Source organism: Numida meleagris, chromosome 2 (assembly GCF_002078875.1).
Source record: "Numida meleagris isolate 19003 breed g44 Domestic line chromosome 2, NumMel1.0, whole genome shotgun sequence".
In the NCBI taxonomy this organism is placed as follows: Eukaryota; Metazoa; Chordata; class Aves; order Galliformes; family Numididae; genus Numida; species Numida meleagris.
This window is the reverse complement of record NC_034410.1, coordinates 109,420,834-109,445,698: the sequence shown is the minus strand read 5'-3', so window position 1 is coordinate 109,445,698 and position 24,865 is coordinate 109,420,834. Positions and strand designations below refer to the sequence as shown.

General features: G+C 39.6%; 1 protein-coding gene across 2 annotated transcripts in view; it reads right to left on the bottom strand.

Moving 5' to 3' along the window:
* The window catches only part of XKR4 (XK related 4), a 240,915-nt gene that overhangs the window by 68,323 nt on the left and 147,727 nt on the right, over nt 1-24,865 (bottom strand). For both annotated transcript variants that reach the window (XR_002435067.1, XM_021386702.1), the window contains exon 2: nt 24,028-24,227. Coding sequence is in view for 1 of the 2 variants with exons in the window: in XM_021386702.1 (XP_021242377.1) it covers nt 24,028-24,227 (200 nt within the window). In the remaining variant the exon portion in view is untranslated. The remainder of the gene's footprint in view (nt 1-24,027; nt 24,228-24,865) is intronic.

Sequence of the window (24,865 nt, the reverse complement as noted above, 5' to 3'; positions counted from 1 at the left end):
CGTGGTCAGGAATTAGGAACTGAGAGCACCGAGCAGCCGAGCTGTTCCCAAAGCTGGTGGCTCCGGGCCGGCCTCTCACTAGATGGCACTGCAGTGCTGCTTTGGGGTTCGGCCCCGGAGCAGCCCGGCTCCCTTAAGCTTTATCTCGCAGGGCTAAGCGAGGCATGGAGGGCTTTCAGTACATTTTGACAGTGAGGGAAAAATGAGATGTGCCGGCTGAACGGTCCCTTTCCCACTCCATACGGTGCATAAAGCACTTAGAGGGATTTTTCTGGGCTGTTCCTTCTCACAGGCAGGTGGAGGCTGGTGGCTTCACATAAACGTTTTGGAGGCTTACAGGAGGGGTGAGCATGCCTCACAGCTCCCTTACTTTGACTTTGATTTTGACTTGTGTAACACAGTGATGTCAATGTATTTTTAGCTGATCCTTGTGCTCTAAGGCAATCTGAACCTTTTTAAATTCCTCAAAATAGAGCCGATGCTCCAGAGACCTCTGCAGCGATTTCCTCCCAGCCAGGATATGCAGCTGCTGATGAGCAGCATCCCTGATCTAAGAGAGAGGCTGACATCTGGGGATTCCGCACACGGCTCAGCCACCTGGGCACCAACTACTCATCACAGACTATGTCAGAGAAGTGACACAAAAGACAGGGACTGGAGACAGATGAGATCCCACTTTCATCACCAGTGGAATCACCTTTGGATAAAATGGGGTACAAGGATGCAAGGCAAGCAGTGGTGCTAGAAGTAATACCAATCCTTTCACATTCCAGCTCTCAAGAGTGAAGAAATAAAGTCCTCTGATAAATATAAATTAAGTCAGTGTTCAAGCATTAGAAAAATAAATTGTAAACGTGATCTGAGATCCTAGGCCTAGAAGCAATCCTTACCTTAATGGAACAAGGCTGGAAAAGCCTTTGTTGTGAGAACTAAGAAATGCTATCTGTCTATATAAAACAGTTCAATAGCAGAGGTGGATCATATTCTGGCTAAGATTTTACTTCTACTGACCTATTTGGCAGACTATAGACCAATGTATTTAAATCTATGCTGCGTAGGAAATGTAAACTGCCATTATGGCAATTTTTTAGGATGTTCCACCTAATTATGGAGCTCCAAGAAAAATCAGCATTACTTAAAGCAGATGGACTTTCCACAAGCTCATCAGAACCAGAACATTTAGAATATGGCAAAAAGCCAGTTCTAAAACTTTATTTCAGTGCACTGTGTAATCTTGCATTCTCCTGGACAGAACACAAAGGAGAATTACAAGGCATCAGTCCCAAAAAACCCTTCTAAGGCTAATGAGTTACTATTTATATGCACACACATGCACAGATACACGGGGCTTCGTGAATCTGTGCTGGTAGCACGTTCTTGATTCAAGTGTGAGTTTGTAGGGAATTTGGTCACAGTTGACATCTATTTTGAGCTAATGTAGGGAAGAGAAAATGTCTTTGAAAGAAGTACATTCACTCCAGCAAGTTGTGAGCTACAAGAAGTTTCTGTAAGTAGTAGTCACAGTTCTTGTGATGAGGAAATGATGTGCTTCCTCACTACAAGGCAGAATTTTAGCCAGTTCTAGAAAGGTCCCACTGTTTCCTGACCTCTGCTTATGTATCACAGCTGTCACTTCTATTAAGGCGAGCTTTTCCATAAGCTCTCATTATGTAGTCACCTCAACAAATGGCGAAGGAAAGCAATCCTGGGCAACTTTTACAAATGTGTTCCTCCCTACAGCTTTTGTGTCATTGTCATCCTAATCGATACCTGAATAATTGAAATCCTCCAAGATCAAAGCTGTGACCTTCTGACTGCCCTCCTTCCTGGTCTACTTTCTCTAACTCCTGTAGAGGAGTACAGCAACATCCAGAATTAGATAACTGTCTTTGTTGTCCTAAATGCTAAACAGGATGCCTCTGCTGCGTCAGCCAAAATCTATCCCCTCCTTACAAATTCAACATCATCCCTTCACTTTCTGCTTCTGAAATCTTGGTATAATTTACTTATTAAGGATATATATATCTACTGATGCTTCTAAACACAAGATGAAATTGCACCTTTAATCATAATTTTAGGATCAATAGCTATTCTAATTATTTTGAGAAAAATAAAAGCATGTTTCTACACATTTCATTTCTCATCTCATTCTTCATCTGGTTTTGTTTCCCCTGGCAGTGAAATCCTGGTCACATTGCTAGTAATGACAAACTCTAGGTGAACTGAATGACTGCAGAAGTTTTCCTTGTCATTTGTTTCATACAATTCCCAATGCAATTTAATTATTTTAAAGAGCTGATTCTGCTACTTACAGGAATTATTTTTTTATTTTAAACATAACAAAATACAAACTTATGAATTTGATATAGTTCATTAACAAACTGTTAGAAATCTACAATAAAATCAGTGGTTTTTTCAAGCATTTTGTCAACATTTTCTTCCGATGTTGAAGACTTTGATGTTTACAGCACAAAAATATCCCCAGTAATGAGAACTCAAGACTTAAAGCTTCAGTCCTGTAATGGGATTGCAGCAGCCAGATCCCTGACTCTGCCTGGATCACAAATGAAATCAGCAAGTTCTGCACGGTGTAGGAATCTACACAAATTCTATTTCTGAACTCACTATATGGTAGTGATAAAAAAAAGTAAAAAAAGTGGTATTGGAGAATAATGGCCTGAATAGGCTGAAGGAATAAGGGTAGTAATTAACATTTTGACATATTAACATATTATTGACATATTTGACATAAAGTTGAGGAGGTTTGTTTTTGTTTTATTTTGGTTGATAGGTTGTTTTGGTTCTTAAATAAAAAATAAAGCATTTGCTCTTTTTGTTTTTAGGTTATGTGTCTTTTACGGTGTATTTCAGAACATGTAAGGCCTCATGTAAGATTTTCATGCACTGAGAAGAAACTGAAAATAATGCACATTAACTCCACAAAAAATGCACATGATCACAAAAAAACAAAACAAACAAACAAAAAAACCCGATAAAGTACCTATTGCTGGAGAAGTATTTCACTCAGTTTTAGGAATTAAGCAGATTTCTTGCCATCAGAACTTCTTTTCCATGACCAGTCCTAGATATGCTTTTTTTTCCCTGCCTTGTCTTTAAATTTTTCTGGTAGTGGAAAAATCTGATCTTTTGATTAATCAACTTGAAGTTGCCGAAGTAAGAGAATTTAAACATTTCCTTTCAGAATTACTTAATGAAGGCTTATCCATTATTTGTGTCACTTGCATAATGTCTCACAGTAACAATGATATCGGTCAGAAACATAAAAGATTCAGCAAGCAGAACTAGTTAGACATAATCCGGGTTTCCTGGCAGCACATACCTTCAATTTACTGATTATTTCTATCCAATATACTTCAGAAACAACTTCACAGCTCAGGTCTCCTTGGCCCTATTAGCCTTCTTTTTATTTGATTTGAAATCACTCTAAAGGTAAGAAATCATGCTAGCTGCTAGATACTATCTGTTAATTGCTCCTGCAGATAACGAGCACCCTAAGGGGCAAAAAAGGTTACAAGGCCTATAGAGACACATCAGAGATGCATAATTTATGCTTCTTCCAGCAGTTAATATAGCTGTGTTTCTGTGTGCACATTGTATCGTATGCTACTCAGCCTCCAGCTTCTCAGACATTTCATTTTGGATGGTTCACCATTAAACAAACTCACGAAACCTCCAGACATTTCCTTAGGGCTTTCTGCCTCCTAAATACTCTTCTGTCATATGCTTCCCTTATTTGATAGTGAAGGAATTTCATTTCCCTGCTCTTTGTTCCTCTCCTCATTCACTTGCAGTCCAAAATAAGTGCCAAGCAGTGGAAAGTGCTTAAAATAATTAATTTGGCATCTTGTACTGCTTGATTGCAAAGCAGGAATTATTAGTACAAATGAGCAATGCCTGTAGGACCTTTGATACAATTGTGGTTTTGTTTATGCTGACACAGTATAATGTTTGTGTTTTGTTATTCACTCCTTATTAAGATCTCTGAGGCAGTGAAGATATGTCTTCAGTATACAAGAGGCATTTATAATTACTAGAGGAAGAATTACAGAACATAGCGCAGGATCTGCACACGCTTCTCTGTGATAATCAGGTAAAGCAGACTCGAAGAATGGACCAGATACTTCACATTCTATTCCTAGAAAACCTGCTTCGTTATGCATGCCCTTTCCAAAGCAGAAATGGTGCAGCGTTTGTAAAAGAGGCACGTGCAACCAAGCGGTCTTAACCACTCTCTGACCTTTTCTCCTCCCTAACAGCTCTCTGAAGCAGCTCACAGATGCTGGTGATGCCTGTGTTATTCTATCCAAACGGTTTGGCTGATGAAATCTCATGTATCTTCTGATTCACTGAATTCAGATTGTGTCTGCCAGCACATATTAGACAAATCAGTTGTACAAGGATGCTCCCGAGGTATCATATCGAACCACCTTCTGTACAATACGGCAAGGCAGATCTTGTTGCAGGTGGAACAAGCTGTTCCTACTGTGGACAGTGGCACTCTGTCATTTTTGAGGGCAGCCTAGATATTACAGCTCACTACATGACCCGTGGCAGTGTTAAGTCACAAACATTTGCAGTCTCTCATTGCTGCAGGTTTGATATGCAAGTGCCGTGAGTTCAACCATGAGCTTTTGAAGTGCAACATTCTACTTTAATATTCATGGTAATCTAACTTTGAGCTTAGACTTGGATGATAATGCAGGAAAATGTTTAAAGGTGGAGAGATTCAAAATTTTGCAGATTTTAAAGCAATGCAAACTCCCAGCATGCACACGCAGCTACATGAAAGTTCCCCAGCTGCAAATTTCCCAAGCAGCTATCTTGCAGAGGAAGATGTAGAAAAACTGAGCATGTGTCCATCCCCTGGGTTTTAGTCATCTTAAAGTCAGTCACTGAATCTAAATGAATTACCTGGATGCCATTTCTAGTTGGTGGAGAGAAGTGAGCAGATCTAAAGGTCAAGCTACCTCAGGAAGGTCAGTACCTCTTCGGGTGCCTCTTTCTCTTAACTGACTACAAAAGTACCTTAAATGGGACATCGAACTTTTAAACAGAACTAGAGTTCTATAAACCAGAGTTCCCTTAACATGCAGTTTGCTTTGTATCATCTTCACAGCCCAGCAAAATATTTATACACATGCCATCTTTCCACAGTTGAATAACTCTAATCACATGGACCAGTTTAAGTATCTTGTTATACGAAGACTGTGATTTGTTTAAGTGAAGGCTTAACATTGTCTGGCTGCCTCTCTTCGACTTCAGTCTGCTTGTTTATGACACTAATTCTCTTTAGCTTTCTTGAGCATTTCCGTCACTATTTTAGAGAGTAAATGGAAAAAGCTGTTCTAATTTCTTGATATTTTCAAAAGAAATACATGGCATCATTTACTGCCACGCTCTGTGCTGCATGTCTGACTAAGCGTTTGAATTATTTCTGCTTTCCTTTGCCTAAACCTTTTAAATTTATTTATTCTCTGTTGTTATTTACTGAGACTCTTTTATCTGTCTCTGTAAAGTGTTCTGGGACACAGATGGTATGAAAAGCTTTGCACATAATAAAGACTCATTGTTCAGGCAGCTCCCATGGCAGTAGATGGTAGAGATAACAGCACTGGGCCATAAATTGTATTAGAATTGTGTAAGCAGGATACTGTTGACACTTGATGTTCCCAATTAAAAAAATACAAAAATCCTTGTCACTTTTTTGAGTAGCTTCCAACATTTCCTTCACATGTGAAACTAGAGAGCATATACAGACAATTGATACCTCTCCATTTGTTGTAATGCTGATTTCAGGAAAACTTTTCTTCCATACTTGACTGAGGGACAGCTAGTTTAAGACAAAGTTTTCCTCTCTTCCTGACCTATCTATACACATTCTTATACAAAACTCCCACTTATGACAAGAAGAGTTGGTTATGCAGAAGATATGGAGCTGGTTGTAAGAAAGTATAGATTAAAAGCTGGCTGAAATCAATGGGACAACATCTAGCAAAAAGCAGAAAGGAGAATGTTGCTAAAACAAGCTCACTGGAGATAGCTTGAACTATGTCAGAAAACACAACAAGCCAAAACAAACATAATTTCATTTACTATACGAGTCAGAAGAGGCATCTGAGCTGCATGATCAATGATGTTTGAAAGCACTGGCATGTTCCACCAGTATGCATTTGAAATAATCATTCACATGTGATGGTGGATGATGCCTGAGATTCATAATTCAAAATCATTTGTGTCAAACTGAACCCGAACACAAGCCAAAAGCAGTTCAAACCATTGTATGTCACTAACCAAAGCTAAATCCAAACTGCTAACATGAGCTCTCTGTAGAGTTCCTTTGGCCCCTGCTCTGTGCCTGGTGCTAACATTTGGGGCCCAGTGCCCTAGACCTTCCTTAAAAAGCCATAGCCAGGCTGGGGAGCAACATCCTTCTAATCAAACTAAAGGCTGATCTCCTGCAGTACACATATATCTGCTCATCAAGGCGTGCAGCAGCTTTGCCACTGACATACGTGGTAGGAGAGGCTGCCCACGATTTCTACAGGCCCTAGGAGTTCAACTGGAGGTGAACTGTATGGATGGGACCCCATCCTTGCAGTCAGTGCTAAGCAAGGGTGAAGGCCAAACTCCTGCAGGCTGCTGTCAGGGCTCATGGCGCTGCTGCTGCAATCATTCCAGAAAGCTACCTTGTTTGGAAAGCAAAACATAAGATTGCAGAAGGACTTGGTCGCGTGCCTCAGAACAGCTCTGAGTGAAGCTTGTACAAAGGTGAGTATCAAACTACAAAGTTCAAGTTTGGTGGATCAATTACGAGCTAGCACTCTGCTGGCCAGTACCTTTACTTGTTCACCTCTTTCTTCTCCTCTCAGAACAATGTATTTCTGCTATTTTAGATTGTGCTATTTAGTATCCTTGGGTTATGGAACTCCATGGCAATAAGATGGTATAATTTTAGCATATTTTAGCTTTTATGCCATGCTTTCTTGATATGCTTCCTTTCCTCCTTTTGTTCTTTTTCTCTAAAGTTGAAATGCAACAGAAACCTAGGCGTGAAGAAAATGAATGCTGCTCCCTGACAACAAAATACAGAGCCAACTGTTGCAGTCAATTTTAATTTGTATTCCCTGGTGAAACCCTGAAGCTTACTGGGACATGGAAACACTCTGGCTAGAGCAATTTCTGATCATGAACTTAACTTCTTTTTCCTTGTAATTGTTTAAAGGAAATATAGAGTCTGTAGAAATGCAGACTTCTGCCAAGTCTGAATAGCTTCTAGGACACATTCTGTGATCTGGTAAGATCAACACATAAATACAGAAGACAGAAGGTGATTGTTTGGCCCCAAAAATATCAGTGTAAGCATTGTCACTGACTGCAGTTCAATCAGAGTTGTACCCAGAATGTAACAGCCTTGGCTGCAGGAACAGCTGAAGATGAAAATGAAAACTAATTGGTTTTATTAAACTTTTGGATAGTTGAAGCAGAACTGACACCACAGGAACTGTAGTTTGCCCATGGCTCTGGGGTTTTTTAGGACTGCAGGCAGAGATGCGACTGCAGCACAATGGGGTACCAGTCTGTGGAACAGTGGCAAAAACACTGTGGAGTTGGTTGTCAGCATCCTGAGGACTTGCCCAGAGGCTTATATTGCACCACCGATATTCTCTTTGCTAACCAAACTGAAATGAAGCCAGTATTCCTTCTTAACAGATCTTCAGTTGCACATCTGCTTGTGAGATATTCACTCTGAAGTCCTCAGGGACCTGTGCTCCTGGAACAGGTGAGCATGTGCAGTGTAAATGCTCATGTCCTGGCTGGAGGACATTTAGCACCTACTTATCCAGCAGTCTCTGGGCTCAGTCACGGTCCCTCCATATATGAATACATAGAATCATAGAATCATTAAGGTTGGAAAAGACTTCTAAGATCATCTAGTTCAACCACCAACCCATCACCACAATGCCCGCTAAAACGTATCCTTCAGTGCTACATCTACATATTTCTTGAACACCTTCAGGGACGATGACTCCACCACTTCCCTGGGCAGCCTGTTCCAAAACCTCACCACTCTTTCAGAAAAGAAATTTTTCCAAATATCCAACCTGAACCTCTTCTGGTGCAACTTGTGGCCGTTACCTTTTGTCCTATCACTGTTACCTGGGAGAAGAGGCTGACGCTTACTTCACCACAACCTCCTTTCAAGGAATTGTAGAGAGTGATAAGGTCTCCCCTGAGCCTCTTCTTCTCCAGTCTGAACAATCCCAGCTCCCTCGGCTGCTCCTCTTAATTGCCCTTCTCTGAAGACACTCCAGGGCCTTGATGTCTTTCTTGCACTGAGGGCCCCAAAACTGAACACAGTAGTTAAGATGTGACCTCACCAGATCTGAGCACAGAGGGATGATCACCACTCTGTTCCTGCTGGCTGCACTATTTCTGATACAAGCCAGGATGCCACTGGCTGACATGTACCACTCTGGGCAGTTTGGCTATTCTTTCCTCACTTTGGACACAATCAGATGGCATATTTCTAATTTTTGTTACTTATTGCTTTGTGTTCTGTAGCGTCACATTTTTTCACTTGTTTCTTTGTGTTTTGTTGCAGGAAGGTGGGACCGATGATCTTCATAGATCCCTTCTAGTCCAACACCTGAAATTTCCTTAAGTTTTGGGAGAGGCCATGAAAAAAATTCACTGTGATTTGTGACATGACAGCCTACGTAATGGCTTTAGAGGACTCAATATATTTTAATGATTGTATGCAAAGATACTCAGCAGCTAAAGCACTGACAACAGAAATACTATTTGAAAGGGTCACCTCCTTTTTCTTCAAAATGTATTACACTGCCTTTAAAACAAGCATCTTCAGCAAAAAACAGGGAGGGAAAAGTGTGTTTGGGAGGAGGATTGGAGGGGAGGACAGGAAGGAGGAAATAAGATTTGTCACTGTGGATTAATAAACCACAGAATGAATGTTTGGATAGCAGTGCTTAACTGGAACCAGCATCAAACAGTCATTGTGAAAAACTAATAAACAGTTTAGCACACACCAGTGAGGTGCTAATGAACTTGTATGTATGTTTTTATGTCCATACAGGGGAAGCAATCAAAAACTAATTATTAGTTAGTTAATTAATACTATCCCTAAGGAAAAATTTTGTTCTACTTGGCCATCTTATCAAGCAGCAAAAATGTAGACCTACTTATATGGAAGTTAACAGTCTGATGGGGACAATAAACTTCAATAAAAAAGTAAAAAATAAAATCTTTGTTCCAGACAACTCTATTTAAAAAAAAAAAAAAAGTGTATATACTTATTCGAATTCTAGTAATGATTTTATGACACTTATTAATAGAGTCAAGACAGCATTATAAGTCACAAAACACCCTATGCTGAATCGTTATCAATCACAATATTACAAGATATCTTTTACAGGATACCATGAAAAGATGCAAAAATATTTTTGTGGCTTTCGAAGTCATATGACTTCCGTTCCCTGATGGGGCAAGCTATAGTGCGAGCCATCAGCTACTTAGACAATTCCTCTACAGCCAAAAAATCCATAGGTTGCTCAGAAAGTAATACCTCATATTTATTTCCATGGAAATTACAACAGATACGAAGAGCACAATTACACTATTTGATAGAGCAAGTTCTCAGCTACAAAAGACTATTTTTTAATGTAGTCACCACCATTAGCTATGCATTTTTGCCAGTGATGAACAGAAGCCTGCATGCTTGTAAATATCAGTACCAGTGGAGGTGACCCACTGTCACCACTGCTGAAACGCACCACCCATCACCATATTGTGCTCCCATCCACTGTCTGGTCTCCATAAACATTCAGAAAACATTGACAAATGTCAGTGGGTGCCATTTTTTTTGACATTGTGGATCAATAATAATTAAATAGAAGGCATTACTTTCGGAACTCATATTTACAAACACAAAATGGCAAAGTTTTTTGAAGGTTACAAGTGCTTATTCATTTGAAAAGCACATGACCTATCTACATGCTTGACTATGGATCCCATCTTTATTTTTTTTAGTTACCCAATTTTAAAAGCATTTGTCAAAGTAACAGGTTATTGGTATACTACTGGAAGAAAAAGAAATAGCATCCCAAAGACTCAATTAAAAATCTGATGTTCTCTTCATTATATTCCAGCTTTCCCCAGGCTCCAGATCTTTATCTTCTCTTCTTTTACACTTGGCAGTGAAGACATTTGGCAAAGTTTTCTATATAGTTCCCAGGATGAGGAATTTTGTTTCTGAGAACAATCTTTCCGCAGTCTTGCCAGCAGGGCTATTTTATTTCATGGCAGGTACAGCTCATATGTAGAAAAAAATGTGTGAAAGTCTTGAACTGGAGCTGTCTCATAGCTGAGGACTCTGTTCTGTGAGTTACTTGTGTTAGGATAGTTGTCTAACCATCTTCTACAATACCTTGCAATTTTACTTTTAACATGCAGTGATCTGTCTCTTCTGCTTTAAGGCTGCATGAAGAACTCTATAGTTAGCATCAAATCTGGAAATCAGTTCACAGTGTGTACAGATATCAGACAGTTGAAATGGGAGATATTTTTAAAAGTCTGATCTTCCTCATTCGTTCTGTGCAGCTAGCTTAAATACTTCTGATTGTATGATCTGGAAGACTTGGTCTTAGTGGCTATTCTGTATTCATGAAACTTGGAGTAGTGGAAAAAAGCTACAAAGCAGAAGATTTCCCTAAACATAGTATGAGATGAACACAAGTCACACGTATTGGACCTGTAGGCTGTCTATTTCATTTGAATTACTTAGAAAAGAAATTTCACTGAAAGGTTTAAGAAATTCTGCAATAAACAGCTCAGGAATATCCCACCATGAAGAAAAAGGCCATTTTTTTTCTTTTTTCTTTTCTTTTTTCCCTACTAGAAACGTAGAACTTTGAAAGATGTAAGCATGGAATTACCTCCAGAATTGCTAGATTTGAGCTTTGACTGTTACATTGCATTCTGATTATTATTTGAGATTATTTATCAGTCCTTGGTCATTCTTAATGGTTACTTGGCCTCAGTGATACTTTGTGATATGGGGATACCTGATACAGGCTAATGATTTAAGGGGAGCACTTTCTCCAAATACAGTTTTGACTGTGTCACCATATGGAAGCCCTGTCCTTGGAGACATTCAAGGTCAGGGTGGATCAGGCTCTGAGCACCCGGATGTAGCTGTAAGCATCCCTGTTCATTGCAGAGGAGCTGGACTAGATGACCTTTAAGGGTCCCTTCCAATTCAAATGATTCTATGATTCAGCTTACCTGTGGCCCAGTCCTTCAGCTTTCACATTAGGTGAAGTATGGCTAGTGTGCTTTCCTAGAGGTCCTCTGCTGCTCCATACATCTTATCCAGCTGATCTTCTCAGGAGCACTTTTTCAAAGCTCCACTCATTCTCATTGCCTCACTCACGTCTCGGCTTCAGGAACAATCATAGGGACAATCTGCTGGAGAAAGGCTTTGCTACACTTCAACATTTAAGGTTTTTTTCATGCTGGAAAGGTGAATTGAGATCTCTATTTGGAACGCTCTGGGCCTTTGTCTGTGTCCTTGCTCAAGCCACAGCTAAGTGATTTTTTACAGCTGCTTGAAGTCATTGAGAATTGAAATTTAGAAGGGAAATGCTGACACCGCCTTCCTCATTACAGCATTTACATGCTTCTGCTATGCTGCAATCAGCCCTGTATTGTAAGTGCCTGTGTTGTAAGCATCTCTGATCTAAACATTTGTTAGCTTAAAATATCAATTCAATTGCAATCCATTATGCTCTGCTCAGAACACCCATCTGGCTCCAAAGGCTGCTGCTGCACGATGCGCTGCTGCGAAGCTGAACGCCTCATTCTGCCCATACTTACGCCTTCCCAACTTTGAAAGAATGGCACTGCAGAAGCTGAAAGCACAGAGCCCCAAACCAGGTGTGAGGAAAAAGTGAGCCACGCGTATGCCTACATAATGCACTCTTTCCAGCTTGTTTTCCCAGCTTTATTGCTCTCTGCATTATCAAGAAAGTATAAGTCAAAGTCTGAAGAAAACACATCAGAAACAGCAAACACTTCGGACTTTCTCTAGAGGAGATGATTGTAGCCCCATTTTTTTCCTGCTGATTCACCATTCCAGACACTCTGGCGTTTCTGAGACAGCTTTTAAAAACAAAACTGACTCCATAGGAAAACTAAAATGATGCTTTTTGAAGGAAATGCCGAGAAAAAGATATAAAATATTCATCACCTAGAAGAATCACTTTTTACTGCAAACCATTTTAGAATCTATTGTGCTTGGAGGTGAAAACACCTGATTAAAAACCTCTAGTACCAGTCTCATGGCATGTCTACAAGACGTACTGGGGCTTCAATAGATCAGAAAAAAGTCATGGGCAGCCATTTTCAGTTTGCTGCTGCCTTGGACTCACATTGCATTGGTTTTGCCTTCTGCTCAGCAAAGCCAGCAATGAGGTCAGTTACTGAGGGAAGAAGTTTTGTTTTATGCTGTAAGTAATGAGCAGGACAAGCTGATACAAGCACCCAGGCTGTAAGCATGACTATGCCATTTAGGTTCAAGATCAAGAAGATCACTAGAGCTCAGGTTTTATTTATGGCTTTGGGGCATCTTGTTTGTTAAGATTCATTGCCAAGAGTGATGAACCTAGGGGTTCAAAATGTGGCTTTTTGTGGCGCGATGGACCTGGGAAAGATCTGACTTAAGCACATGGTGTATGAATATCTCTTTGCTATCCCAGGTTTCCAGTCACAATAAACCACTCAATACATCTTTCCACAGAGCAGGAAAGAGATACAAGAGCACCAACGGCACTTGTTAAAAGCTGAAAACAGCCTGAAGTTGCATAAGTTTTGGTGCAGGGGTGGCAGCAGATGGCTGAAGGAGGCCTACACCCAGCCCTCTGCTTGCCCCTGTGACGAGGACAGCAGCACCGCTCACGAAGCAGCCCCTCAGCTATCACAGATTTTAGCATGCCAACAGACAGCTCAAACTAGGGCTAGCTTATTTAATTTCACAGACTGAAAAGTGCAGCAAATCAGGAAATTTTTTTGTGAGTCATCCGGTTGTCCCCACCACCAGGGACGTGACAGCTACCTTGTTCAGAGCTACAGCACCTGGCAGAGGGGCCTTGCTTCTGCTTCACCACTGCACTTCATGCATTCCAAAAAGCCTCATGGCCCAGTGGCCATGCACCTGTAGGAGGCTCCAAATCAGTCCCTTGGGCACTCTCTGACCCCACTGCTGGGGTTGTTGGGTCCAGGAGGGGCTTTGCAGGCCTTTGGAGCTCCTGCAAGATGCTGTGGCAGATGCCGGCTGGCAGGTGAAATGAACTACTGCCAGGACAGCTACATCAAGACAGGATTCAGTTCACGCTTTTGACTCACTTATGTGAGAATGAAAGAATTCCTCTGCACCTTGAACTGTCTGTAGAATGGTAAGGAGCATGCAGATGGAGTGTCCATTAAATGTAATGGGCTGGGATCAATAGTGATTCAGTAGCCTCTTATCATAGGATTCTTCCTGTCTAGGTTATTTAACTCAGGAGATCATAGTGGCCACCCATGCAGAAATGATATGCTAAATGTCCCAGTCAGAACTAAATGCAGAAATTCTCTCTCCTGTTGTAGCACAAACCCCAGTGATTGTTTTCAAACTGTATCCACTACCAGGAGAGAACAGAATGCAGTTTACCACTTTATTAACTGACACAGTATGAAAAATAACACCCACAGGAAAAAAAAAAAAAAAAAAAGATTTGAAATTTATTGTCATTATAATTTAGTTTGGGAAACCAAAAACCAATAAAGTATATTTAATGGGTTTTTATCCCCATTAGGTTGGGTATACTGTCAAGATTAACACAAAAGACAGCTATTTAATAACGTTTTGTAAAACAATGGTCTTGTAAAGCCCAGTCCAGGGAGCAGTCTTTATTCCTGAAAGAAGTTTAACTGAGTCCTACGAGAAGGCTCCCGCAGGGACAACCCTCCTATGCCAGAGCGGGCCCTTTGTTTGAGTCTCACTTTTGCACAGGATATTGTTTTCTGATACTTGAGAAACTCTGAGCAAAGAACAAGAATACAGTGGGGTTTGTTTGTATTCACAGTTCATTATTTGTCTAGTATTGTATTTGGAGTACAGCTAGAAGTGCCCATTGCCTCCCTGAAAGAACCTTTAAAGGCCTCTGCATGATGAAGAATTCAAGTTAATTCTTTGCAGCATTGTGCAGTCTTTGGGTAAGAAATAATCACGACTGAAAGTTCTCATTGCTATATCAGACACAAGAAAGCTTTTTCTGTGCCAAGAATACCTCACTTCTTTCCCCACCCGTGAACAAAAGTACAAGTTATAGAAAATATAGTAACTCAAAGCATGAAACTCTGAATTTGTTCTTTGGCAAATGTTCTTTTAGCACAAAATAAAGGGAGCAGAAGGATATGCCACTAACTTTCTGACATTCCCTAACAGATAAAATTCAGTGTGTAGGCAATATATCACGCTTGCAGAAACTGAATGCACTACTTGGGCTATCTTGGGCTGTCTTTATCACTCTGTGTATCTTAGCAGCTGTGTGGAGTCACTATTAAAATTAAAAACCTGTAGATGACGTGAAAGTAACTTTTTTTTTTTTTTTTTTTTTGCCATTCCTCCCAGTTGTCCCTAAGAGAATTTCTCTTTATGTTACCCCCAGGTTCATAATGATCTTTTAGCCTGGACTCACCAGAAGGGAACAGCCAATGGCACGTGCTGTAGGGCAGGGCCGTGCTTCAGGGGAAATTCAGCAGGCTGACTGGAGCCTCACAGAGATCCACAAAGCTCACAGCAAACTGGTGTGATCATGCTAGTGGGGGCATTTGGGGCTTTCCTTGCAGACTGGCATAATGATTTAAATTATTACAAAACATGTGCATAAAGTTGATCTCACAATATTTAAAAATATGTTGGTTATTTTTAACTTTAGCAAGGATGACATCCACCTAATATCTTTGGTATTCAGTTGATTGATTGAGGCCTTTCAATAGGATTGTGAAACTAAACTGGAGACATCTATATCTGCAAATTTTGCTAGGATAGAAGAAAGGAGATGAAAAGAGTGGCATGAAGCATATACTAAGTTTTCCTAAAACTTTTTTTAATGATCTTTTCTATTAAAATGACACATGCAGATTTCATGCAGGAATGTTATGAAACCTTATTGCCATCAATTCAGAATGACCTATGCGATATATTCTTCATATTTCCTGTGATTTAATGAATGGTAAAAATGATTAATAAGAGGTGAAGCTCCACAAATATTATTTTCTGCATCACAAACTCACATACTGGTATGCCTATATAGTGTTATGTGACCCTATGGTCTTTTTATGATTGCTTAATAGGAACTAAACAGAATCCCTGGGATAAAGATACAGGCCTAAATGCAGTAAGCAAGAGAGTCATCAGGAACTAAAACTAAAAAAACATGTTAGAGGCAGATCTACTCTTACCCATTATGTTGATTGAGAAATACTTTTAGTGCTCTTAAATGGAAAGAAGAAAAATGTTCACTAGTTTCTTCTCTCACTGATTATCAGAAGTTGAGGTCCTGTACACTGGGTTTGTTATAGATGTGCTACGACAATACCATGTTGCATGCATTGCCTCTTCTACATGAAGTTATATCAATGTAACTAGACACGTGAATGGACAAGACATCTGGAAACAAGAATACAGCAGTTGGCATGAGGATGTGAGTTACATCAAAGCAGATGTAGGAAGAAGAAATGCGAGACAAAGAGAGAGCTGTGGTCTTGTAGGAGAAAGGTTAATGTCTAATGCATGGAAAACCAAATCAGTTAATGTAAGGAACAAGAGGAATACTGTTGCGATGAACCTGGGTATCAAACACAGGAAATAAAGTCATGGGTGTAGGACATAAAGTATTACAGGGTTATAAAGAGTACCATGGGGTTACAGAGCCATCACGGACTCAAAATTACGTTTTGGACATGGGTACCAGAGGGGAGCTGGTAGTCAGAAAAGATAGAAATAATGGTAAAAGTGGTGTGTGGGAATGGAATGACAGACTAAGGTTTCAGAAAGGGACTGCCAATAAAACAGATCCTGTTTGCATGCAAAATTACTTTGGGGAAAGATAGTAGGTAGTTGTTACAGTCTGCTGCAGAATTCCAGAGTTAAATTTGGATATAGATGGAGATATTCAAATTGCTATTACAGAGAGAAATTCTGCAGGGAATTGTCTCTTTATGGGAGACTTCATTTCTGAGGTAGAAGTTGGAGTCCAAATGCTATTGGAGACAGCCCAGATATCCTGGAGTGTGACAACCGACAGATTTTCTGACAGAAAGCAGAGATGCTTCTTTCTAAAGTCAGCTACAGAGAGTTTTGAGGTTGTTGCAGGACAGCTAATTGTAAAAAAATAGCATTAGTTCAGATTAATGTTGGTCCAATTTAAACAAAATAGAGAGATAAACAAAAATAGATCTGTAAGTCAGGCTGTGTATAAGAAATTTAAGGAAATGAGTGAAGGCCAAAGAAATTAATTGTTCAAGGACTTCTCTGTGGAGGAGGTTTGGCTTTCCTTAAAGGCAAAATTCAGAATTTCTGGAGCTTTAAACCCCACCAAGGGAACACTTCTGGAAAAAGTCTGTAAACCTGTCTGTATGCAAACCCATCTCAAAAATGATGCCTAGATAGAAATGGCAAAAGACTGATCAGCAATAAAAGTGGCGCCTTATAGGCCAGTTTTCAATAAGGGCACTTGAAACAATGGATCAAAGACAGAACCGGCAACTAGGAAATGAGGACAGAAAGCTAATCTGTGTTACCACAGAAATTCCAAGCTTCATGTTATCACTTAGTGGAACTAGAAAATCTCTGTTATGTGATCCCAAAGGAGCTAGAGTATGAAATACTGCTTCTGGTGTGAAGCATCTTCAATAAATCTGTCCACTCAAAACTGGTAGCATGCGACAGGAAATGTGGTGCGTTACACAAGTTCTGGGCTAAAACAGACCAGTAATGTGGACTTCAATACAAAATATCATAGCTTTAGAGCATCTTTTAAAGAAGGACTAATTGAAGATGAATGTAAATGTATATTTATAAAAACAAGGTAGATCATAAGAGTGTGGAGGGTAACTTGATATCTTTCTCTTACAACTCCTATCTCAAGAAATAAAATGTAGCAGATCTAATCTATCAAATATTTGGCAGAACAGTGATTACCAAGCTCATGGGAAAGTACTGGTAGAGTGTGAGGAAAGGAGATTGGAATTAGTAGAAAATAGCTGAGGTGGGTGAATAAACTAGTTAATGAAAGACACTGCAGGGTTCTGTTGAAACGCTTTTGAAAAACTCTTAGAATGGAATAAGATTACTAGTAACTTGTTCAGTACTGATTACACTTGAAACCAATCTTGTCTGCGTATTTCTCTTAATGACCTTGGTTTTAAAAAGTAATACACTAATAAGGTTTTGGGAGACATTATAAACATAGAAAAGGAAATTGATATGTGGAAAAGTCAGAAGTACCTTGCAGACTGGAAAAATAAAAAAAGAGATGAAATTGCATTACATGCATTTAGTTGCCAACAAAATTTTTAATGTAATTGAAACCTCGTCAGAGTGACATGAACACTGGAAGAGCCTATGTGTTTCAAAGAATCATGAAATAACTTGGATTAACCAGAGCAATGCCTGAGTCAACGTGGAAATATAATTTTAGGGAGATATTGCCAGTAGAAAGATGAGAGCACTGGCAAAATACAGTCTGGAGTTCTCTGTACATTCTTGGTCAGCCATATTCCCCAGTGATGAATTCAAACTGGTACTCATGAAGACTAAGTCTATGAAGATAATCAAGAAAATGCAGAACCTCTCATCCGATGAGAGAACTACTTACTGTCCTATCAGAGAGTCTCCTATTCCCTAGTTAGGCCTGTCTATCACAATAAACCCACTGGGTAGGGGAGAGCAGGGCAATGGCTCGACTGGAAAGGATGCCTGCTTGGACTGGCTGGTGCCAAACAAAATGAGTAACAGCAGAAGTCTGACTGCTTTTCCCTTTGTGGAGACTCTCATTTGTATATTTTTCCTCTCTAACTTGACTGTTTTTTTTTTCACAATATTTAAATAATTATCCTTGAGAAGTCAGCTCTTCTTTTACATTTGATTGAAATAGTCCAATGGCTCAGAAATTCTTAAAAGTCAGGACTGAAGAACAAAAGGACTATATCATCACAGCAGCATCATCTCTGTCGGAAACAGGTAAAATCATGGATAGTTTAAGAACAAATAGGTACAGACTACTAATGAAATTAAAAAGTCAGGAATGCAGCAGTAGGTCTCTATCAGAGAACTACACTTCCAAGTGGTATACTGGGGACAAAAGATATAACTAGACATAAGTAGTTTTAAGACTCTAATCTGATTATGAAATCAATTGTATGACATGATTGCGTTCAGGAAGTCCCCTCTCATTCTATCAGAAACATGGATGTGTTAACACGATGGCTCTACCCTAATGAGAAAATACAACATTTTAAGATTGGCAAGGGGAGCATACAGATCGGTTTCAGACATTTGCCAATGATACATTTACTCCACGTATACCACGCTTGTTCATCTTTGTCACTGAAAATCTGTTTCGCCAAGCTGCAGGCAGATTCTGTGACTATTGCTTGCTCCACTTTTCTTTCTCTTTGGGAAGTTTGGGTGCTGGATTGCAGTGGCACAGAACCTTGACAGCAGAGAGAACAGCAGTGGCAGCCTGCCCAGAACTCAAGAGCTAAACCTTATTTCCATACAAATATACATCAAATTGTATAAGAATTTCCATCAACATTCTTTTATTTATTTATTTAAAGAGCACTGAAAATATACACAGCACATTACACAGTAATCCAGAACTGCTGTGAAGGTCACAAAAAAGGAGAAGCTATGCATAATGCAGTGCTGGTCTGACAAAAACAAAACAAAACAAAACAAAACAAAACCAAAAAAACAAAACCCAACCCCCCAAAAAACCTAAATGACTTTCTGTTTATTGCACTGATGTGAAAAGAGTCCGAATTTCTGATGCACAAGGGTGAGTTTTGCCAGAGGATTTTATAATGAACTAGCTAAGACATATCCTTCAGCCAGATAAAGCTAGAAACTGGGAAAATGGTTGGCCAGTGAGATCTCACGGAAACACAATTTCTGCAGAATTCAGTGGCTCTGTGAATGTGTGGTAACTTTAACAAAATTTGATTAATTTATTAATTGTTCTGAACTTCTCATTTGGCTTCTACACTACTGTCAGTCTATTTTAAGAACTTTGATTAGACTTTGATTAAACTTTGATAGAGACTTTCATTAATAGTACTGTATGGAAAAGCCAGAACATCCCCCACGGGCTGATGGAGAAAAAAAAATAGTTAAGTGCTGAGTAGCGAGCATAATATGCAGTAATATGCAGTAAACAGGAATGAGAAACTAATCTATAATTTAAACAATGCTTTAATTAATACAGCATAAATAAAGAAGTCTGTGGTAAATGCAGGGAGGAATCTTGTCTATCTGCTCATCTAGGAGCAGCTAGAACACCATGCCCTTGAATAAGATGACAGTAACTCTGTGTAAACACATACGAGTTCCAATCAGGCAGTCAGCAGGCTTATTTGCTTGCTTGTTTTAACAAATTTTAAGATAGGGAGTCTTTCTAAAATCAAGTGGCATAATGGGGAAACCCAAGGAAATAAAAGGAAAAAGGCCCAGGGATGTTTGCCAGTCTGAGGGAGAGATTCCAAAATGAGGTGACATGGAAAGGGACTGACCCACATGACATTGCATCACCCTTATGAGCTGAATGGCACATTTCTGCCTCAGAGAGTCCAACTGCATCCTGCCGAGACCCAATCAAGCAAATGATAGAGAAAAGAGCCCAAGTGGGGTCCACTAGTGTGCAGCCATGGGAATGCCAGTGATATGATCACACAATTTGTGTGAGGTGCCAGGCAGGACTTTCCATCATTAAACTGAAGATTTCTAATTGCAGCCTGCAGGCAGGTTGGCCTAAAGTGGTGGTGGAATAACTCCTTAAGCCAGTTTGCCAATCCAATTTGGTTTTCTGTCAACCCATAGACTTGTCAAGCCAGTAGAGAAAATGTAGTGGTGTGTGGTCATTATGCTGGATGTCCAGAAATCCAAACAAAGAAAGTGCAATGGCCTTTAGACTGATCTCACTCCATAGACAATCTGTGGTAGTTTATAGTGGAAGAGCATGAAGATACTCGTTATTTACTAAGTAGCTTGGAAGGCAGAGGCACTTTAAAGGGAATTATGTATAGTCTTCTGAATTTATTGGGTAATTCTATAATCCAGACACTTTGAACTTTGGTATTCCAGCTCTCTGTGACTTGAAGAACCAAAGGTGCAGTGAATGACCTGGCTGCAAGCAGAACTGAAAACATGGAACAAAGGGCCCAACTCCACATGGAATCTCAGGTGATTGATGTAGGCTTGCACTGAGATTATTTAGCTCCCCCTGGTCTCTGGGATATCACTGTTAGAGTATATCTAGTAGCTGAGCTATTTCATCTGCAAACAACTTTAGACACGTCTGTCCATATAAATGTACTTATGCAAATGGTGTAAGATGAACACTGGTTGTTTCAGTGGACTTTCTGCCACCGCCCCCCACACATACAGAGCTGCATCATTCCTCACCAAGAATAAGGCTGGTACAGCTAGTGACTCCCACCATGAAGCTTCTGAGATTACTTTTCTACAGAGTAATTAAGAGAGAAAAAAAACAAGCAATGCAGTTTGGAGGTGCTGCTGGCTCAGCAGAGAAACTGCTGTGGGAGTGCTGTGCACAGAGCACATGAAGAAAAAGGAAGGGGAACAGACTCCCACAAGGAAAACACTGAGAAATTACTTATTTTCTGGGCACTTCTTATAGACAGTAGATATTTCTTCAAATACAAAGGACCAGAGTGGAAAAGATGGAGGCAATAGGTAAAATGAAGGAGAGGAGATTAGCATAGCTCCAGCTTAGCCCAGCATCATAATGAAGTTATATGCCTTGAAAAATTAGTGCTAAGAAATCATCTGTTTCCCACACAATGCATTTCACACTCCTTCCTCAATGGGAGGGATCTGGCTGCTGATTGCAGGCGGAATAAGACAGACCATTGCCTCCAATTTTGAAAGTTTTGATGAAATCTTAAGGAATCAGATCTGAAATAATAAGTGTGAGAATTTGATACCATTTTAACAATACTCAGATTTCTCAGGATACCAATGCGAAAGAGAGAAGGCATTCCATCAGGACTGCTAACAGCCTCCTGCCTAAGCAACACATTGCTGCAGCAGTCATGGTACAGTGGTATACAGCCCTTGCTAGAAGTCTTTTTTATTCATGCTTAGTGTGCCCATGCAAGTGCACCTTGTGGTGTATCCTCCAGGCTTTTGAAATGGCCCTCACTGCAATGTATGAAAAACTGAAGAGGGAGGGTTTCACATGCACTGCACAGTGTTCTTCTTGATCTTCATAAGGACTTATGCACATATCTGTATGTATTTTTACCTTGATTAGCAGGGCTTATGACTGACGGTCAAACACACCAACTCAACACTCTTAACAAAACAGGGAGATCTACAGCCATCCTGTACTGTCCTTCTGAAAATTATGCTATTTTGGTGCATTCTAAAGGGAAAAAATGCCATTTCATAAATAAAATATTTAACAGTTTCTCTTGCGGTCATTAATAGCTTGATATTAAAAATACCCTGCTTAGACACCAAGGCATTTCCAGTATCATTCACTCCTCGTATCAAACTTGTGGTTTGTGATGGAAGCATACTTTAAAGAAGGTGGACCAGTGATGCTGGCACTTACCAATTATCATGATAATTCATTCCTGTGAGTGAGAGAGCTAAAGGAGCAATAATAAAAACAAAACACCATTCTCTAAACAAAGAAAATCAATCCAAACCTCTGTTCATTGATCCATGTTAGGAATCTCTGTATCAGGCTCAGTGACTGGGGACAAGGAGCTGAAGTGTACACGGTATGGATAGACCTTTTTAAACACATAGATGAAGCAAGAGAGAATTTATGCTCTCCTTATGCAACCTCACAGCAAATCTGCCATCCTATTGTACAAAGCATTATCTCCAACATTTCTTTAAAAGAAGCACAGAAAACAGAGAAAGGATTTTCACAGCTGGCAATGTACTAAAATATATTAACTTTCACCAGGAGAATATAATGGTACTGCTGTTTAAGAAAATGCTACAAACTTAATTTTTTTAGTTTTTTAAAATGGATCCTTTTCTCCTTATATGATGGAAGAGAACAGAGGAAGAGAGAATCAGTAAATATTCTCAGCTGAAATAAATAATTACAGTTTTATCCCTTTCAGGTTTCCGATACACAGATTTCAGAGCTGTCTGCAGCCTTCAGGAACCTTCTTTGCCTTCTAAATTGAAGTATTTCAGGTTTTCTCTAATTAACAACCTCTTACACAGTACATCACAGGCTTAGTGCCTACTCACTAGCCACATTTATCATAGATGTTACTGCACAAAAATGAGTGTGAAAGGCCTTTTGTATTAATAGTTTATGAAGATAGCTCAATTACAGCTGACCATACAGTATTCTTGCTATGTTCTTCTCCTGAGCCTCTCTCTGGAGTCTTTTTTTCTGGAGGGCCAAAGCTTCTTGAAGTGATAATACAATGTCCTGAACAATAACAGTTTGGATTTGGCATGAGGCAACATCGTTTTGAGAAATAGCTGTAAGAAGTGCTTAGGCAACCCTATTTGTACAGAGCACCAACTAATTAAAGTAGAAACTCTGACTTTCTTTTCCCCTTAAGGTGACAGAGTTTTAGATCTAAAGAAACAAAACGAAAAGAAAAAAACACAGGAAGCAGGATAGCCTGTATTAGACATCAGTTCAAAGGGGAATAAATGAAAAAAGTCTGATTTATCCACAGGAAACTGCCCAGGATCAAGGTTTTCACCATCATCTACTTTATTCCCAGTTCCTTTTCACCTAATCAGTCTCACTTCATGTTACAATAAACTATCGAGATGAATAACTTCTTGGAGCAAGGTGTTGCAATGGTTCTGTTTAGTACAGAAGCACTTTCCTTCCTCTGTCCTTCCTGCTTTCTACTCTTTGATCCCTTGTGATATTTGTGTTACCTTCTGGATCCCAAGTTCTCACTCACTTGCCAATAATTTCTGCCCACATGCAGCCATAACACAAAACATTACTGCAATATGAAAGACAAGCTGTCAGATACCCAAAGGTAGAAACAAAAAAAAAGCAGAGAAGGAGGTATTTCTATATCTATATTGCTGATTGACAAGCCCTGTGGAAGGACATGTGCATGCATTCACCATTTTAAAGAAGTAATCACCCTTGCTGAAAGCATCGGCCTTAGGAGGAAACCCATAGCTTGAAGGAATTAGTGCTCCTGTAATGCTCAGCAGCTGACTTGTATTATTTAAGATAAACATGGCTGAGAACTGATGGATACTTATTCCACAGCCACCAGCATTTTCTTCACAGAATATCTGCTTTCTTCTGTACCATCTTCTGTTTTGCATAATACCATACGAAAGTCATTTCTAGAGTTTCGAGTTTTTCGAAGGTTCACAAGAAAAAGCACAGGGAGAAGAGCAGTACTTTAACTGATGCAATTTTAACATTGGCCTAGTAGACAATCAGAAGAGCTCTTCTATTACAAGACTGCATAGGAAGCAAAACACAGTAAATTCTACCCACAAACAACACCAACAGTACAGGCTTTCTTGACAAAGCCATAGTTAACAGCTTAATAGCAGCTAGTAAGCAAGATTTTCTCTTATGAAAGGAGTATGAGGCACATAGCAGTTTGAAACGTGCATAAATATGCTTGTACAGGAATTACATCTTAAAACGTTAAAAGCAAATAAATTAAATGAACTCCTACCTTGGAGAGCCTGGAGTGTACGAGTCTGTACAACAATACAGAGCTGCAGGACCAGCTGTGGTGCACTTTCCAGAAACGTGGCTAGCAAATGCAGCATACTCACATCTGCATACTCATACACCATTTTCCAATAAAACCGCCATCTGTCATTCTCTCCACTCTGTCGACTCCGGATACCCAAGTATATAGTGTGGAAATACCTAGAAATAAAAGAGATAAATGATAGAAACGCAGAATGATATTTTACAGGTAGCAGTTTTGCTCAAAAATAACCTACATTTTCCCAATGTACTTCAACATTCTGAACATTTATTTAAAAGGATTATCATATTGCAATTTATAATAGTTGATGTGATAATAGTAAACTAAACTGAAGACAAGATTTGCCTTTATAAAACTGCTTATAAAGCTTAGTATTATATATATATATTTGTTAAATAGTACTCCTTTCACAGACCCAGTTTTCTGAACTGAAATTTAAGGGAGATGTGTTGATTATAAGGTCTCCCTTGGAGCTTTTTCAAATAATGGTGGGGAAAAAAACCTGATTCTGTGATAGTCTCTACTCAGAAACTGCAAAGAACTGAGTCCATTTCTGTGGAGCTCTACATGGACTCAGAAGAAAACCAAGGCGAAACCGTGCTATGGATGAGCTCCTGATTCTCCACAGGTCTAGAGTTTACTATTACTATGCTTCAGATACAGCCAAACGCACAGTGCTTTTTCTCATAGATTGACTATTTTAGAAAGACAGAAGATCTATCCGTGAGTTCCTATTTTAGGAGGAGTGGAGATCTGGCTGTGAGTCGCCTTGGTGATGGGAACTCGCTCACTATCA